Source organism: Bufo bufo, chromosome 1, assembly GCF_905171765.1.
Source record: "Bufo bufo chromosome 1, aBufBuf1.1, whole genome shotgun sequence".
In the NCBI taxonomy this organism is placed as follows: Eukaryota; Metazoa; Chordata; class Amphibia; order Anura; family Bufonidae; genus Bufo; species Bufo bufo.
In genome coordinates, this window is record NC_053389.1 from 710,003,997 (window position 1) to 710,022,906 (window position 18,910).

General features: G+C 41.3%; 1 protein-coding gene across 1 annotated transcript in view; it reads left to right on the forward strand.

Annotated features, from left to right (window-relative positions):
• The window catches only part of SYNM (synemin), a 99,940-nt gene extending 83,480 nt beyond the window's left edge, over window positions 1-16,460 (forward strand). Inside the window, exons 3-4 of the mRNA XM_040414216.1 lie at window positions 11,053-11,126; window positions 12,329-16,460. Of these exons, the coding sequence (XP_040270150.1) occupies window positions 11,053-11,126; window positions 12,329-16,455 (4,201 nt within the window). The 3' untranslated portion in view covers window positions 16,456-16,460. The remainder of the gene's footprint in view (window positions 1-11,052; window positions 11,127-12,328) is intronic.
• The last annotated feature ends 2,450 nt before the right edge of the window (window positions 16,461-18,910 follow it).

An 18,910-nucleotide genomic window follows, 5' to 3' on the forward strand; every position in this document is an offset into this window, starting at 1 on the left:
ATCGGCGCGTCCAGGAGAAATAACAGGGCCGCCGCCAGGACGCAATCCTGTGTACGGCGGTCCTGAGGTAGTTAAGTAAGCGTATTTTAGGATCTGTATTACAGACACAATTCCCAGCCAAAACCCCAGGTTTATTTGCACAAACTTACAGCATCATACAGTCAGGTCCATAAATATCGACATCGACACAATTCTAACATTTTTGGCTCTATACACCACCACAATGGATTTGAAATGAAACAAACAAGATGTGCTTTAACTGCAGACTGTCAGCTTTAATTTGAGGGTATTTACATCCAAATCAGGTGACCGGTGTAGGGATTACAACAGTTTGCATATGTGCCTCCCACTTGTTAAGGGACCAAAAGTAATGGGACAATTGGCTTCTCAGCTGTTCCATGGCCAGGTGTGTGTTTTTCCCTTATTATCCCAATTACAATGAGCAGATAAAAGGTCCAGAGTTCATTTCAAGTGTGCTATTTGCATTTGGAATCTGTTGCTGTCAACTCTCAAGATGAGATCCAAAAAGCCTTCACTATAAGTGAAGCAAGCCATCATTAGGCTGAAAAAACAAAACAAACCCATCAGAGAGTGTTTTTATTTATTTCTTATACTTTTTATCTTGTATAAGGACTATAAGCCCATAGATTGTCTCCATCTACTGACATTACAACAATTAATACGTAGTATTGATGCTATAAAATCACTATACTTATCTTTAGGAGTTATATATAGCATTGTCTTTTAATTATTGATATCTGAGGTTATGTATGCAATGCTATGAAATCTCATTTGTTATACAGCACGCCACGTACTACTTAGTACAAAGTTAAATAGCATTGAATGCATCCATTGTATGTCGACCTATATGTATTTTACAGTTGTCGTTTAATAAACTTGAGCTCTTTTCACAGTAATTCCAGGTGTTAGACTGCCTTTTTCCTTTCTTTCATGTCCTATTCTTGTCCGTATTGCAGACAAGAATAGTCCTTGCAAGTAAAAAAAATGCAGAGTGTACACGGACATTTGTATTTTGCAGGTCCCTGCTTTGTGGACCAAAATACAGATACAGTTGTGTGCATGAAGCCTAATATTGAGGGTGGAGAAAGCGACTTACCAAAACATCTACTCCAAAAATTGGCTTTTGTGAGCATAGCCAGAAATGGAATAAAAAGTGTAGTCTGTTATTGGAGAAGTTTTCTGAATCCTCAGCGCTATTTTCACAATCCTAATCCTGGACCATGATGACTAGTACTAAATATAAGCATTGAAGTTAATGGAGAGGTGAGAGGCCCTTAGATCCTGCCATACTTTGTTACTCTTCTTGTTTATTGCTATCTTGTTGCTGTTATCCACTTTCTGATTTATATGCCGTGTCAGTGGTAGAGGTGCATGGGACTAATGGAAATGGAATCTGCCCACTTCTACAACCACCTGTCTTCAAGTTCATGTTACATTGCAACCGCTCCCTTTCCCGCTTGGTGTGGTTGGTATTTTGGCCATCATTTTTTATTCACACCTCACATACTGAAAAAACATTATCTCTAGTCAGAGAGACGCAGTGAGTCAGTTTCCGAATCCCAGCAGGATGGTGTCAACTATGAGTCTGCTTTTATTTTGGGTCTGCAATCTCGGGAGCTTATGCTTTAGCTTACTTCTGAGCCCCTGTTGTCACATATGATGTCCTGCTGTGTGGCTGCACAAACTACTGACAATAGCCAGATCTTCCAAGCCATCTGCCCAGTAACTTAGCAGTTAGGCCCTGTTCTCCATTACACAATGCTTTATACATTCTATGGGAGGCAACATAATGTAAATGGATTCTAATATTAACATTTACATTTCATACAGGCATAGCTAGGTGGGGAGGGGGAAGTGGATCCTCATCACGTACATGATGGGACTCACAAGGGGATTGGCAGTGTCAGGGGTCAAGTCCTGGGAAAAAAAGGGTGGGAACTCACCCAAATGCCTCCGCGTGACGTCACGGCGCGCGGCGTACGCAAAGGAGCAAGCAAGTGGCGTACGCAAAGGAGCAAGCAAGTACCATATTTTTCGCCCTATAAGATGCACCGGCCCATAAGACGCACCTAGGTTTTAGAGGAGGATAATAGGAAACAATATTTTTCATTCCACCTCAGGTCAGACCAGCCATCAGACCCCCAATGTTAATTAGACCTCAGCTCACTGGCACAGCCCAAATGCCTCAGATTAGACCCCCATGTCAGCTATCAGCCCTCCATGTCATATTTCTCCCCGTCCATGGCACAGACAGACTACAGACATTGTCTCCGGCCCATCATGTAACCCCATCCTCACCCATGTCACATTTCTCCCCCTCCATTTGATTGCTCTAACACCTAAAGAAAAAATAATAATTTAAAAAACCTGATGTTTCTCCAGATGATCTTATGCTAAAAGTAGTGGTAATAGAGTCTCAAAGGTCTATAGAAGCAGGTACACTATTTTTACAAACCTTTGAGACTCTATTAACACTACTATCAACATCAGGTCATTTAGAGAAACAGCATGTTTTTTTAATTATGTTTTTCCTTTAGGTGTTAAAACATAACTTTCATTTGATTGCTGTAACACCTAAAGGAAAAATCATTTTAAAAACCTGCTGTGTCTCTAAATGACCTTATGTTGACAGTAGTGTTAATAGAGCCTCAAAGGTCTGTAAACATAGGGTAACTGCTTCTATAGACCTTTCAAACTCTATTACCACTGCTATCAACATAAGGTCATCTTGAGAAACAGCAGGTTTTTAATTTGTTTTCCTTTAGGTGTTCAAGCAATCAAATAAGTTATGTTTTAACACCTATAGGAAAAAAAAAATATTTTAAAAACTTGCTCTTTCTCTAGGTGACCTTATGTTTATAGTAGTGTTAATAGAGTCTCAAGGGTCTATAAAAGCAGTTACCCTATTTTTACAGACCTTTGAGACTCTATTAACACTACTATCAACAGAAGGTCATCTTCTAGAGAAACAGCAGGCTTTAAAAAAATCCCTTTAGGTGTTAGAGTAAATTGGAATCAAATGAACGTTATGTGTTAAAATTAGGGTCAGAAGCAGACAAGCAGGGCTTTGTTTAGCCTCTTGGGCATTAGTTTTTACATTCATAAAGCTCCACATTGAGCTTCCAGCAGCAGACAGATGCCAGGGCACTTCTGTGGTCACCTCACCTGGGCACATGGTCTTTGCTCAGCAGAGTCCTGCCATACATGCTGGGTAGATGCTAGAATGGATTTGTTAGAAGGAGGTCTGTGACGTCACTGGTCACATGCTCCTTCATGGTCACATGACCCACTGTGAGAACGCAGGCTTCACAACCTCCTGCTGTGTTCAGCTCCAGAGAGAAGGGGGTGTGAAAGGATGGACCAATGGCAGGGCAGCTAGCTGATACTGGCCAATCAGCAGTCTCCTGCGCCTATCTGTGGCTTAGAGTGAACACTGGCTGGGGAGGGGAGGGCGCCCGGCAGTGCTGCGCTGCTGGCAAGTAAGTGATTAAAAAAAGACCGCTTGGTCTGCCTTATGGAAGAGCCGGCCCTGTGAACGGGAACGGCGTTCCTGCTGTGAAAAAAGTGCAGGAACGCCGTTCCCACCCGTTCCCCCTCGACTCGAGCCCTCGGCAGTGTACTCTATTGGGAGCATCCATGGTGGGCCAGCCCTTTTGGTCATACAGCGGGACGCTCCTGACTTGCCCTTAAAGAGGACCTTTCATCTGAATCAAGTAAGTAAACTGAATATACATACATGGAGAGCGGCGCCCAGGGATCCCCCTGCACTTACTATTATCCCCGGGCGCCGCTCCGTTCTCCTGTTATAGGCTCCGGTAAAGTCACAGTTAGGCTCCACCCATTTGAGCCTGCCTCGGTCTCCTTCTCCTATGCTGTAGCGCTGGCCAATCGCAGCGCTCAGCTCTTAGCCATGCTATGAGCTGAGCGCTGCGATTGGCCAGCGCTACAACATAGGAGAAAGAGACGCCGGCAGGCTCAAATGGGTGGAGCCTAACTGTGACTTTACCGGAGCCTATAACAGAAGAACGGAGCGGCGCCCGGGGATAATAGTAAGTGCAGGGGGATCCCTGGGCGCCGCTCTCCATGTATGTATATTCAGTATATCCCTCTGCAAGATATCTCACTATTTTTGACTTTTCTGAGCCTGTCAAGTCCTTCTTTTGACCCATTTTGCCAAAGGAAAGGAAGTTGCCTAATAATTATGCACACCTAATATAGGGTGTTGATGTCATTAGACCACACCCCTTCTCATTACAGAGATGCACATCACCTAATATGCTTAATTGGTAGTAGGCTTTCGAGCCTATACAGCTTGGAGTAAGACAACATGCATAAAGAGGATGATGTGGTCAAAATACTCATTTGCCTAATAATTCTGCACGCAGTGTATGGCAGGTATACTGTTCCTTGCAAGATACTCAGAGGGTAACAACAACACACTCAGACCAGGCTGTACCTTCTCCTCAGAAATAGTGTACACTGTTCCTTAGAACTCCTGTCTGGTTCTATCCCAAGGCCCGGATGCCCTAATGCTGGTAAACAATCTTCCTCCCGTATTTATCCTCACTTTAAATGAATAATTCTTCTGCCCTTCAGCTTACTTGTTTTAGCTGGAAACACTGGCTCTGCTTGGCTTGTGGGATTTGCAGGTTTCTCCCAGGAGGCAAACTCTTCTCTTGGGGTGACTCTTCTGAGCTAACTATGGCTCATGTTCTACAGGCAGGCTGGACTTCTTCCCAATAGCCTCCTGGTGGCAACTAGAAGCCTGGACTATCTAGCTGCATGTCAGGAGGAGGCCCTCAGCATGTCTCTGGCTGGTGCCCTCTCACTTCTGTCTCCACAGACTCCTGACTACAGACTAACTCCTCCCTGTCTGGGTCTAAATATTTATACAGGGTGTTCCCTAGCTCCCTCTAGTGTTTAGGATGCTAAACTACACCATATTAGGCCTGCTGCACATATCACAGGGAAAATACACATAAAAACATATGGAAATACATTAAAATGGACTGTTAAATACACTGCCACTGTCCCTCAGGAGTAAGAGTACCACGTGGCCCAATTGACCCTTGTGTAGTGCCCACATTTACCTAGTGGGACACTACACCTAGAAGTCCTCCATGCACTGTTCCTACTGCCGAGGCTCACATCAGAGCTACTCTAGAATGCCGACTCTTAAACTAGAGCAGTGCGGCTTAGGCAGGCTTCAGCGTTTGGTGCTTACTAGTCTAATGGCTCCTGATGAAGTGCGCATGTCCTGTGCATAGAAACGCGTTGAGCCCTATACTTACCACGTGTTTGCCAGTTCATGCTGATGTTTGGCTGTCTATGAACCATATCAGCAGTCTTTTTACAGGCTATTACTGTGACACCTCTTTTTCATTGTCCTCAGTGGATGGCAAAGTGCACGGCCATCCTCTGAGTGAATACTAAATATCCAGCCGTTAACCTTTTGCTCCCATTGAGCCCGGCATTGGATAGGATTTCAGAGGTATGACCTGTGCGGGCATCTATGATACAGTGGCACTATACATACCACATATTACTCATTAGTGAATACGTTTTGGATGCCTGCCTCTCATCCTCTGCCTTGGTGGTCTTAACTTTTGAGTGTGTCCACCTGACCTACATGTAAAAAATAGGCTCTGAACGTATCTACAGCGTTCAACCTACGTAGCCATCGTGAACCAAGTTTTGACCTCTGAGTCACCCTATCACATATTACATTTTCTAGGTCATACCCCCAAGTGTGTATTTTTAATGCAGACTATTAATAAACTTTTTTTGTTTTAGTTTTAACGTCCTAAATTATATCTGCTTTATCTAACACATCTGGAAAAGCTGAATTACTTCAGAAATTCTGTTTCAATCAATATACATTGTGCTGTCCCAGCAATTATTTCTTCATTTAGATAAATGGCTGTTTGTGTTATCATATCAGTACCATGTTATGTAATGCTGCCATCCTGTGGTCACTCTTGTTATAGGTTTTCTGAAATGTATTATGTAAATTCCATTGCCTTTGCTCTCTGTCCTAGTCCTCCCTTTCTGTGACATCACATACTGTGCTCTGTTCCTCTGTCTTCCTTTCCTTCAGCAGACTCAGAGCTGGTGAGAGCATTTCATTTTGACCTCTAATGTCCTCTAGTATCCTCTAATTTCCTCTATGTGTTTTGCTCAAGGTAAACTCAATAAATTACCAAAGCATCTCCATTGTATTCTACTCTTTGGATTGTCACATGCAACTGGTACCACGACCTAGGGATATTAGTGAGTTCAGCTGTCTACCATTGCTTGTACAGAGATTACCACTAACAACCAGTCAGATACTTCTCTAACGTACAGTCAGGTCCATAAGTATTGGGACATCGACACAATTCTAACATTTTTGGCTCTATACACCACCACAATGGATTTGAAACGAAACAAACAAAATGTGCTTTAACTGCAGACTGTCAGCTTTAATTTGAGGGTATTTACATCCAAATCAGGTGAACGTTGTAGGAATTACAACAGTTTATATATGTGCCTCCCACTTGTTAAGGGGCCAAAAGTAATGGGACAGAATAATAATCAGAAATCAAACTTTCACTTTTTAATACTTGGTTGGAAATCCTTTGCAGTCTATTACAGCCTGAAGTCTGGAATGCATAGACATCACCAGACGCTGGGTTTCATCCCTGGTGATGCTCTGCCAGGCCTGTACTGCAACTGTCTTCAGTTCCTGCTTGTTCTTTGGGCATTTTCCCTTCAGTTTTGTCTTCAGCAAGTTAAATGCATGCTCAATCAGATTCAGGTCAGGTGATTGACTTGGCCATTGCATAACATTCCACTTCTTTCCCTTAAAAAACTCTTTGGTTACTTTTGCAGTATGCTTTGGGTCAATGTCCATCTGCACTGTGAAGCGCCGTCCAATGAGTTCTGAAGCATTTGGCTGAATATGAGCAGATAATATTGTCCGAAACACTTCAGAATTCATCCTGCTGCTTTTGTCAGCAGTCACATCATCAATAAATACAGGAGAACAAGTTAAATTGGCAGCCATACATGCCCACGCCATGACACTACCACCACCATGCTTCACTGATGAGGTGGTATGCTTAGGATCATGAGCAGTTCCTTTTCTTCTCCATACTCTTCTCTTCCCATCACTCTGGTACAAGTTGATCTTGGTCTCATCTGTCCATAGGATGTTGTTCCAGAACTGTAAAGGCTTTTTTAGATGTCATTTGGCAAACCCTAATCTGGCCTTCCTGATTTTGAGGCTCACCAATGGTTTACATCTTGTGGTGAACCCTCTATTCACTCTGGTGAAGTCTTCTCTTGATTGTTGACTTTGACACACATACACCTACCTCCTGGAGAGTGTTCTTGATCTGGCAAACTGTTGTAAAGGGTGTTTTCTTCACCAGGGAAAGAATTCTTTGGTAATCCACCACAGTTGTTTTCCATGGTCTTCCGGGTCTTTTGGTGTTGCTGAGCTCACCGATGCGTTCCTTCTTTTTAAGAATGTTCCAAACAGTTGTTTTGGCCACGCCTAATGTTTTTGCTATCTCTCTGATGGATTTGTTTTGTTTTTTCAGCCTAATGATGGCTTGCTTCACTGATAGTGACAGCTCTTTGGATCTCATCTTGAGAGTTGTCAGCAACGGATTCCAAATGCAAATAGCACACTTGAAATGAACTCTGGACCTTTTATCTGCTCATTATAATTGGGATAATGAGGGAATAACACACACCTGGCCATGGAACAGCTGAGAAGCCAATTGTCCCATTACTTTTGGTCACTTACCAAGTGGGAGGCACATATGCAAACTGTTGTAATTCCTACACAGTTAATCTGATTTGGATGTAAATACCCTCAAATTAAAGCTGACAGTCTGCAGTTAAAGGACATCTTGTTCATTTAATTTCAAATCCATTGTGGTGGTGTATAGAGCCAAAAATTTTAGAATTGTGTCGATGTCCCAATATTTATGGACCCGTACTGTACATCTGTGGCAGAATATACATCAAATGTTAGCTCCTCTGATCTGGAGCTATCTGCATTCTTAGAGCCTTTGTCCTTGCCTGGACTATCTGAAGAAGATGCTTACATGCTGGTTTTCCCATTGACTGTAGAAGAAATGGAGAAAGTCCTAAATGATATATCCAACCATAAAGCCACGGTGTTGATGGGTTGCCTGCTGAGGTCTATAAACAATATAAGGAGGTTTTACTTCCCCAATTACTATCAGTCTAGCAAGCACCACTAGTGGAGGGTCGTCTGCTTGCTTCCATGAACAAGGCTATTATAGTTGTGATTCCAAAACCTGATAAAGACCCCCAACTACCTGAGTCATATCGATCAATTACACTTTTAACAGTGGATGTGAAGATTATTACCAAAATATTGGCGAATAGGCATAATAAGGTGATCACATCTGTAATACACTAAGACCAGACCAGTTTTATGCTGAATATGCCAACTGCGTTTAATATTGGGAGAATCTTCCTGAATCTTTAGGTCCCTACTAATAAGAAGGGTCTTCAAGCAGTAGCGTCTTTTGATGCAGCTCAAGCTTTTAATAAAATTGAATGGACATATCTTTGGGCTTCTCTGCGACACCTAGGTTTTACAGAACAGTTTGTTATACTCGGCTGCTAAGGCAAGGGTTAGAGCAAACAGGATTCTCTGTGACTCCTTCTCCCTATGTAGAGGGATACAGCAGGGGTGCCATTTGTCACCACTCATTAGCTATTGTGATTTAGCCCTTAGAGGCGGTGATAAGAGCATCTCTGGATATTGTAGGGCATCAACAGGAAAAAGTGGCGTTATACGCTGATGACATGCTGTTGTTTCTGGGCAATTGGACATATTCTTTAGAAAAGGGAATGGGGATAATTGATCACTTTGGACTTTTGTCCGTTTTAAATAAGAGTATACTTGTGGGCCCACAGTGCAGTGATGGGAGGGCTCTAGATTATATCATGTTTCAAATACCTGGGCATACAAATTAGTGCACAGCTAATAACAGAGATTATGAAGCCCTTAATGTAGTACCTTTGTTTTCACGTCTACAACATAAAACAGCTGCATGGTGTAAGCTCCTTCTCAGTATGATTGGCAAGGCTAACTTAGTCAAAATGATTGTAATGCCACAGATCTTACAGTATATCTGTTGGATAATGCACTGGTCTGGTTGCCACTTTGTCTGCTCCATATGATCAATGGGGTCTTCCGAGACCTGGTGTGGAAGAAATCCATGCTGTGAATACAGCTGGAGATGTTACAACAACCACAGAAGGGGGGGAAGTGGGACTGCCAAACCTTATTTATCTGACCAATTGCAACATCTGAGAGGATGGGCATTAAGTGAGCCTTCACTGAGTGAGAGTCATTGCCCATGGATTACGTGTAAGTACTGTTGAAAACAATAGCGGGTAATAGGCTAAGTGGAGCGAACTACCAATTTCCTACTTTCAAGAGATTCATAAAACATGGGTAAAGGATCGAACAGCTCATGGGAGTGTTCGGGTACATGAGATACTTTCTTATATAAGATAAAGAAGTTTGTTCAGAATTTGCTAAACTGGAGGAGTTTGAGGCCTGGTGGGCAGGAGGGTAATGACTCAGGATGGATACTTTAGGGAGTTTTCGAGCTTTAACAAGGGGTTAAATTGCCGCATAGTAGGTTATATCATAACATAAGGCAATGTCTATTGTGCCAACCACCAAAACAGCTTTTATTGAGGTGGTGGCGATGGGAGGAAGGCAATTTCGGGGAAATTAAGGAATTAGTTCTTTACAGGGCAGGTCAGACATTACAAAATGTAATCAGTAGTCTTATAAAAACTCACTATTCATATTAATAAATTACCTTCATCAAGCGTACAGTAAATGTGTAAAAGCTAGACTAAGAGGGACATTTATTTAATGCCTTTGCACTGCCGGTGGATGCGCCAAAGTTATGTTGAGGGTAGGCCTCTAAATAACTTTGCCGCTTGCAACAACCGGCCGTGCTGCATGCTTTAATTTAGTTTAAGGTAATTCTCTACTCCAAAAACTGGTGTGGAAGATGATGAATGAAACGGGCCTGCGGCCCCCCTTCTTCCCCGCCCACGCCACTCCCCCTTTTTTGGCACTAGGCAAAAGTGGTGTAAACTGGGAAAAATCGCTGATTTTGATGCAAAACACCTTAGCAAAAAATCTGTGACATAAATACGCCAGAAAGTGGAGTAAAAACATTAATAAATGACCTCCTAGATCTGTGTTCACATGTAGCAGATTAAAGGGGTTCTTCGAGACAATTAAAAATCTCAGAAAATTAAAAACCATCATGCTCACCCCTTTCTCCGGTGCCGTTTTCTGCGGTGCTGGTCTAGTCCTCCTGCCACTGTTTGTTTACAAACTGCAGCGGTGAGGTGCCAGGATACAACTAGTGACCAATACAGCCAATCATTGGCCTTAGCAGACCACCATCACCGCCACTGTTTGCAAAAAAAACAGCAGGAGAAAGTTTCTTTTTTTGTCTTTTATAGGCCATTTTAGGGCTTGTCTGAGATTTTTAAATATCTCAGACAACTCCAATCCCATAACAGTACAATTCAAGCAGAGGTATATCTTGAAGCTCATGGCCCCATTGCAAAATCTGCAAATGGGCCCCCCACCTATTACCATGTGTCATTTATAATACTGGGCCTTGGGCCCCCTAAGGCATCATGGACACCTGCAGTTGTTACCTGTGTGCCTCTTGTAACTAAGACCCCGAATACATGCAAATATTGTTTAACCCCTGTACACATAATGCAGGAAAAATCCATGCAAGTTTCAGGGGACGTGGCAGATTTTCAAATCTCCCTAGCAAATCTGTTGCTATGCAATGATGAGTATAATTCACTGTATATAGGTTTTGCTATAGCATTAAAGCCACTTCTCAATGGTTGAAATTTGCTGCATGTGAAGTATTTCCATTTGTTTTACATAGTGCACAGTTTTATATTTTATATTACACCAATTTAATGACTTATTCTGTGTCTTTTCCCTCACAGGGCACTGCTGGAGGCAGAAAGCAAAAAGGGTACAGTGATCTGGACAGAACATTCAGTGAGGGACAGACCTGCAGGTAACATTAATCCTAAGGCTGCTTTCACAGAGTAAGGGTCCATTCACACATCTGTAAGTGTTTTGCATGCTGTTTTGTGTTCTGTCCGCATCTTTTCGGAACGGAACGGATCGGATCCGGACCATTCATACGGATGTCTGAATGGAGCCTAAGCACTGTCACAAAACTTGTCTGGAAAATACTCTAAATTATATTGGCATGAAAGTTTAAGAGGTTTTCTGACTTATTCTAAAAGTTACACAAATTCCCTAAATGTGTTAAAATAATGTAAGACTAATTGCTCACCACTTAATCTCTCGCCATTTCCAGTGTTGCCGCTTCAGTCCTTGCTTATATGTTAATGTGGCTGTAGTGGTGACTTAGTCATATACGCAACTTGATTGCTGCAGTCTATAACTGGCCTCTGCTGTATATGTCATGAGACCTCTGAGGCCAGTGATTGGATGCAGCAGTCACATGCCATTTATGACCACATCACCACTGCACATACAGGCTGCAGTTGAGGACTGGAGTAGAGGCTCTGTAATCAGTGGGGGTTAAGTAGTGAATATGTGATCGATTATTATTTTAATACATTTAGGGGCTTGAAGGAACACCTTTAAATATTAGGTTCACTTTGACCCACACATATAGAAATGCATTAAAAGAGTATTCCAGTGTTTTGTTATTGATGGCCAACCCTTGATTTCAATGTGAGCAGCGCTTCAGTAACCAGCTCCATCCACTACACAATGGACAGATCTATGTATTTCCATCGCCAGAGCTACACTAAAACAGCTGGGTGCTTGGTGTTGGACCCCAGCCTATGAGATATTAATGGCCTGTTCTGAGAATCAATAACAAAATCCTGGAATGCCCCTTTAATATAATGTTATTTTTAGAAATTATTTCTTAAAATGCAGTATTTTATACTAAGAACATCCAGATTCCCCAGTATCCCCCCAGTCCCAGTAGCAGATTATAGACATCTTTATGACAGTAATCCTATTGGTATACTATAGATTACCATAAACTTATAACAGTATATAATAATATCGTGTTTCAGTGTCTGATTACTGAAGGTCCCAAAAGAACAAAAGTATAACTACAGGTATAATTCTAAATCTAAAACCATATTTTGAAAGCACGATACACAGCAAGCTAAAATATATTTATTAAATGATGTATAATTTTCCATATAACATATGGCATATTTTATCTAGGATACGTAACATCAGCCTTTGAGGAATCAACAAAATACTCTCACAGAGGAACTGAATACCCAATTACAAGACGTAAAGAAGAAATAAGAAGAAAAATAGACACCACAAATGTAGACAGATTCCTAACTCGTACTGTACCACAACAACAAATTAGGTCAAAATATTCAAACATGGCTAATGCAAGTAGAGATTATGTATCACATGTATATGAAAATACAACTCAAGACAAAAGTAGAAGACGGGATACAGGTTTTCCCTCCAGATATGACATATCAAACAAGAGCGAATTCCTACAATCTTCATATCGCCCAGTGCAACCTACAGTTAGAACAACATTTTCACCAACCCAGTCTACATTCATTAGTGAAACATGGAAAGATGAGAAAGTTGTAGATCTTAAACCAGTGGCTCGCCCAAGAACTCATTCCAAAGACGCCAAAAAAGTAGATGTACATAATAGGATAGGAGACAGAAAACAGGAATCCATCTCCCAAAAGACTTTAGAAACAAAAGTAACGGAAGAAAGTGAAGTAACATCAAAGCCTTTCAAAGAAATACAACAAACCTTGGAAACTAATTTCCAGTATACAAAAAAAGATAAAGTGATCAGTGAAGAAGCAGCAAGTGTAACAGAATCAGTGAAGGAAGAGATGATTCAGGAGCCTAAACCACAAGAGCTTCCTGTGAAAAAAGAAAGGAAGAAAAGGGAACAAGCTAAAAAAAGAAAGGAGGAGCTAGAAAAAGTAGAAGACAATGTTGCAGCAGAGTCTAAGGTTGACATCCATGAGACCACTCATGTGAGGAAAACAGCAGAAACAGATCAACAAATTGTATTAGAGATACCAATAAAACTGGAAACAAGAAAAACTGAAAACAGTGCACAAAAAAGTTACATGGAGGATAAAGCACAAGGAAATATTAGCCATACATATCTGAATGACAAAAGCACTTTTCTAGGAAATATAGATATCCCTTATTCGGTCGAGAAGAAACAACAGGACTCTGAATTCAAAACAACTATATTTGGAGAAAGTATTCAGAGAGAACAAGTTGTCCTGGATATTCCAATACAGTATGAAGACAAGAAAAGAGAAGTTAGATTAGAAATAGAGAATGGGGGTCATGCAGAACACACAAGGCTTTCAGGAACTAAAACTAATATAAATGAAGACGCTACTTTTCTAAAAAACGAAGAGACAATCAAAGTGAATGAAAAGTATGAAGGTGATGCAAAGTGCACAGTGGAATCTGAATTGTCAGCCAGTTCATCAGAACACAGTGGAAAGAAAGCTATGGTTGCAGATATTCTAAGACAGTTTGGTCAACCCACTGCTCTAGATGATTCTAACGTAACCTACATGGAAAAGGAGGAGCAATGTGGTGATGGCTTTGTAAAAACACACATCTTTGTGGAGTCTAAAACAGAAGAAGAACTTGATTTGTTTGATGAACCTGATCTAAGAGATATATGGAACACAACTACCCAGTCACCATCAAAAACTGTACCAGGATCAACTGATAGCTTGCCTGAGGAAATAGAAGGGAGAACAACAAAGAAAACAATCTTGAAAGATGTTACCGGAGCACAAGCAGAAGAATGGATAGGAAATGTAATACACTCTGGATTAAAGACAGGGACAGGGAAGTCAATTAATGTTGAGATAGTTGAGGAATCATTTGGAACATTTGAATATGAGAAGGGAGAATTACCAACCCCATTTCATGTGGAAGAAGCAGATACCTACAATATTGAAGAATCAGCCACTTCTGAACAACATTCCTCAATACCACTAGAAAAGCTACAGGATGACACTCAGCTCAGGGAAGGTCCATCTAAAGTTGAAGAAGTAACAGAGGGTGAGCATGCTGATGAGGAAATAGATTACTTTGTTTATGATCCTGAAGATAATCCATACCTAGAAGAAGAGGAGGAGGAGGAAGAGGAGCTTTTACGAGGACAGATTCACACTGAAGAAGAATCTCATCTTAAGTATTCCTGGCAAGATGAGTTCCTACAAGGATCCCAAGGTCGTAAGAGTTTGAGTGAGCTTCTTAAAAATGCCATGGCTGCTGAGCAAAGCACAGCTGATAAAGATACTTCTGATGAAAGTGGAAAAAGTTTGAGTAATGAAGACAGAAAAGATCAGTCATACACTGAAAGTGTTACAATTGAGAGAAAGATTGAAGTGCCACAAGAAATGAAGTCATCAATCATTGATCTTTTGTCAAAAGATATTAAAGATCCACAGGAAAAACTGAAAGGGGCATTGGACTGCCTACAAGGAAAACTTCCACAAGACCTTGTTGATGAACTGTCAGCACTAGCTGGAGAGGAACAAACACAAAGCAGCAGTTTGGCAGTGGATATAAAAAAAGTTGGACAAACTGGAGAAAGTGGTATGGTTACAATTGTAGCAGAAATTAATGTATCACAAACAGTAGACACTGATGATATAGATATGTTAGAGCTGGTTAAGGATGTTCAAAGTGAGGAGGCAACCATACACTTAAAATCAACTGATGACTTAAAATCTTTCCTGCAAACACAAAATGAAAACTTTACATTTGCAAAAGAGTCTGATAACTACCAGGAATCGGATCACTCTGTCACCATAGGAGCAAATAATCGTGAGGAACAATACACTGAAGAGATTAGTATTAAAGGGCCAACTACCACAAGTATCCATATCAGTCCTACTATAGAACTATCTACAGGGCAAATCTCCACTGATAGAAGCAAGTTCATAAAACACATCGAACTTAGCACTCATGAGCAAGTCACACATGAGGAAACAGGATCTGAACATGGCTCAGCTAGTGAACTGTCTCCAACAGAAATAAACAGGTCTGAGCATCACTTCAAAATTGGGCCCAGGGAAATGCTCTCTAAGAAGCAGATAATCTTTGAGGGCCCTGTTTCAGATACACTTAAATTGGACATAGTGCAAAATACAGAAGACACCTCAGATCAAAACAAATCTATTAGACATATCAAAATAAGTCCAACAGAAAATTTCCCAGCAGAACAGATTATATTTCATGGACCTATTTTTAAAACAGCGGGTATTGGCCATAATATCACAGAAGGATTATCCATTAAAGATGACAATTTAAGCCAAGTTCATCAGAAATTGGTTTATAAGGAAAACCAGAGTGGAGATCAAGAGAAATGTAATGATAATATTGCTGGCGCAAGTAAAACTGTTTCGACTTTTAAGATCAACTCTAGTGACACAAGTAAGGAAATTATATTGGAAGGATCAATTCCAAGACCTAATGATCTTAATATCACTTTAGACACCAATGATAATGATAATCCTATTGAATTTAACTTTGCCACTCAAAAAGTCCAAGTAGCAAAACAAGTTAAGTACCAGGGTTATGTTTCTGGACCACAGTCACCTGAAGAAACTGAGAGTTTTGTTCAGTCGAAAGATCAGTCCAGCATCAATACATCTGTTCACCACATTAAATTAAGTCCAAGCAGAGAGCAAATTGTTTTTGAAGGCGCCATTTCACCTAATTTTCAAAGCAGAGGTGAAGATGGTTCCCACATGGAAGATAAAAACAGATATATTAGACATATCCAGCTAGGATCTCCTAATAGTCAAACCATAGAACGTATTTCTTTAGAAGGACCAACTAGAGAATCCTATGAATCATCAGAGTATGTTGTTTCATCTCCATCTGGGGATTCCACTGAGAGTGAGAGGTCAACTAGACACATTAAATTGGGTCCAACAGAGAAGTCATTCACATTTCAAATGGATATAACTAAAATTGCCACAAAACATACAGGAGAAGTAGGAGCCCAAGAAAGTAGTATGGTGATTACATCTAGTAAGACAGAAGGAAAGCAAGAACTGAGCCAGTCATACAGTGAATCAAAGGATGGTTCAGAGGTGGCAGAGAGTGGATATGGCGAGGAAGAAATTGCTGGTATCTCTCAGCTTCCTTATAATATCACATCCCAGCACTTCATTGGTGATATGTCAGAAATTGACAAAAGTGTGCAGCTGCAAAGAATGGTCCATCAGGGTCACATGGTCTCTGATGATAAAAAAGTGGCGGTCGTTTACCTTGATGATGACGAAGAGGAGCCTGATTATTTACGTCGTTCGTTTTAAAAAATCAATATATGCAAGGATAATGAATGCTAAGAACTAAATATATATTTGTTGATATGTGCATTGCAAAATCCACTGACAAGAGTATTTGGGGGCCCTTTATACGATCAGACAGTCTTAATGCATTGTCTTCAGTTCTGTATTTAATGTGCTAGTCATTCTATAGCTGGATCAGTCACATGTTTATCCAAGTCATTTTAGTAATCAAATGATTCAGAGCTATAGGGGAGCAAACTACCAATTTATACAAATAATACCCTATAAAGAGATGGGCCGTCAAGTTCAAGTTTTCTCATGAAATGAAATGGGTCTAGTGTGTGGACCTAGGTGGATTTTAAGGAACTAAGAAGGAAAGTTTGGCACTGGTCTGCCGCCTATTCAGCTGTTATTGGAGGAGTTAAAGGAGGATTTCCATGTAGAACTGATGCACTGTTTGATTGCTGTACACCAGGACACTACATGCAGGCACTACATTCATTGTACCATACCTCATAATTGTCCTCCTCATTTGCTTATTAGTTCCTCATTAAATTTGACAGATTAAGGCTACTTTCACACTAGCGTTCGGGGCTCCGCTTGTGAGCTCAGTTTGAAGGCTCTCACAAGCGGCCCCGAACGCATCCGTACAGCCCCAATGCATTCTAAGTGGAGGCGGATCCGCTCAGAATGCATCAGTCTGGCAGCGTTCAGCCTCTGCTCCGCTCAGCAGGCGGACCCCTGAACGCTGCTTGCAGCATTCGGGTGTCCGCCTGGCCGTGCGGAGGCAAGCGGATCCGTCCAGACTTACAATGTAAGTCAATGGGGACGGATCCGTTTGAAGATGACACAATATGGCTCAATCTTCAAACGGATCCGTCCCCCATTGACTTTCAATGTAAAGTCTGGACGGATCCGTTCAGGCTACTTTCACACTTAGAATTTTTTTTAAACTATAATGCAGACGGATCCGTTCTGAACGGATCCAAACGTCTGCATTATAGGAGAGGATCCGTCTGTGCAGACATCAGACGGACCCGCTCCGAACGCTAGTGTGAAAGTAGCCTTAGTCAACACAAGCCATTATCATGGTGAATATGAATAAAACATCGCAACAGACCCAAGATCAGTTTGCACATTTCAAAATCACTATGATCTTCGATTAGAACATATGGCTTCTGGACTGGGGTAGCTGGAGTGAATCACCATTTTATTGAAGGCATGTCAGGTAGAAATTCCACATTTACGGCACAGCCTATGAGAAATGTTTCCACATTTTCCATTGGACCGAAAGAGCCAGATATTACTCAAAAGAAACTTTACAATATGTTGTAAAATCTCGAAAGGTCCCTTTACACTGTACAACAGAGCAGCAGCAAAGCGTTCCTTCCCGACAATCGCCTGCTCATCAGCAGAGGAGAAAGCTGTATTGAAATGTAGCAATCTCCTCCACAGTATGAGGAGGAATGATCGCTTGTTCATCGGCGGTACATTTACACCCCCAGATAATCGCTAACGAGCGTTCCTATGAACGCTCGTTAGCGATTATCTTTGGGATTCTTGGCTTGTGTCAGAACCTGAATTAAAAGATAAGCAGATACTTTTCTGTCTCTCCTAGAGCTGAAGATAGATCTCGAGCTCCACAACAATTGCTGAGAAGACAGCACTGATTACAATACAGTGTAGGATTCTTGATCTCTCCAAATGAAGATTTCCCCCCAAAGTGAGGACATTCAGAGAGGGCAATAGTATCCACTAACTAGACTTTTTTTTTTTTATTCCAACCCCAGCCTACTGTGCCTGTGGAAAAAGCCATATTCACCTGCACTCCGCCATTCTGTTTCAGCTCCCTGGCTCCTCATTTCTCTTCACTAGTTTTCTGATTCTGTAAATTTTCAGATGGAAGAGATGACATGCACCAATGTAGTGCTCAATTGACCACTTTATTCAGCTAAAAGTCCTACATGCAAGCTTTTAGCTTAGTGAAGCAGGCCCAGGCAGGAGCCGCTCTGTTCAGCTAATACTGGCATAGCACATTTTTACATGGTTGCCCATGTGTCAGCCTTTAGCCAAGCTCAGGGGGCACAGGCAGGAGCAACAATGTGTGTTCCTGCCCATATACTATTCACTGCGTCCCCATTACTACAAGGCAAGGAGATGTGTGAATATAGTGACTACAGTTGAAAGTAGAGTACTGTATATTAGGAAAATTACCGGTATTTTAAGGGCATTTGGGGCATTTAAAAAAAGTTGAATAAAAGTTTAGTTACTCTTTAAACAGTTAAGCCAGGAGCACTAAGAGGTCCTCTATTTCTTTTGGAGCATCTTACAGATATCCTAATTTGAAGAACACTGTCTCATAGCATCTTTCTTCCTTGAGACCACTTTTCACACAGCAGTGTCAATGGGCCTTCACTTGAGATTTTTTTCCCCCAGATATCAGTGGATATTTATGTTACATTTATAAGTGATGTGAAGT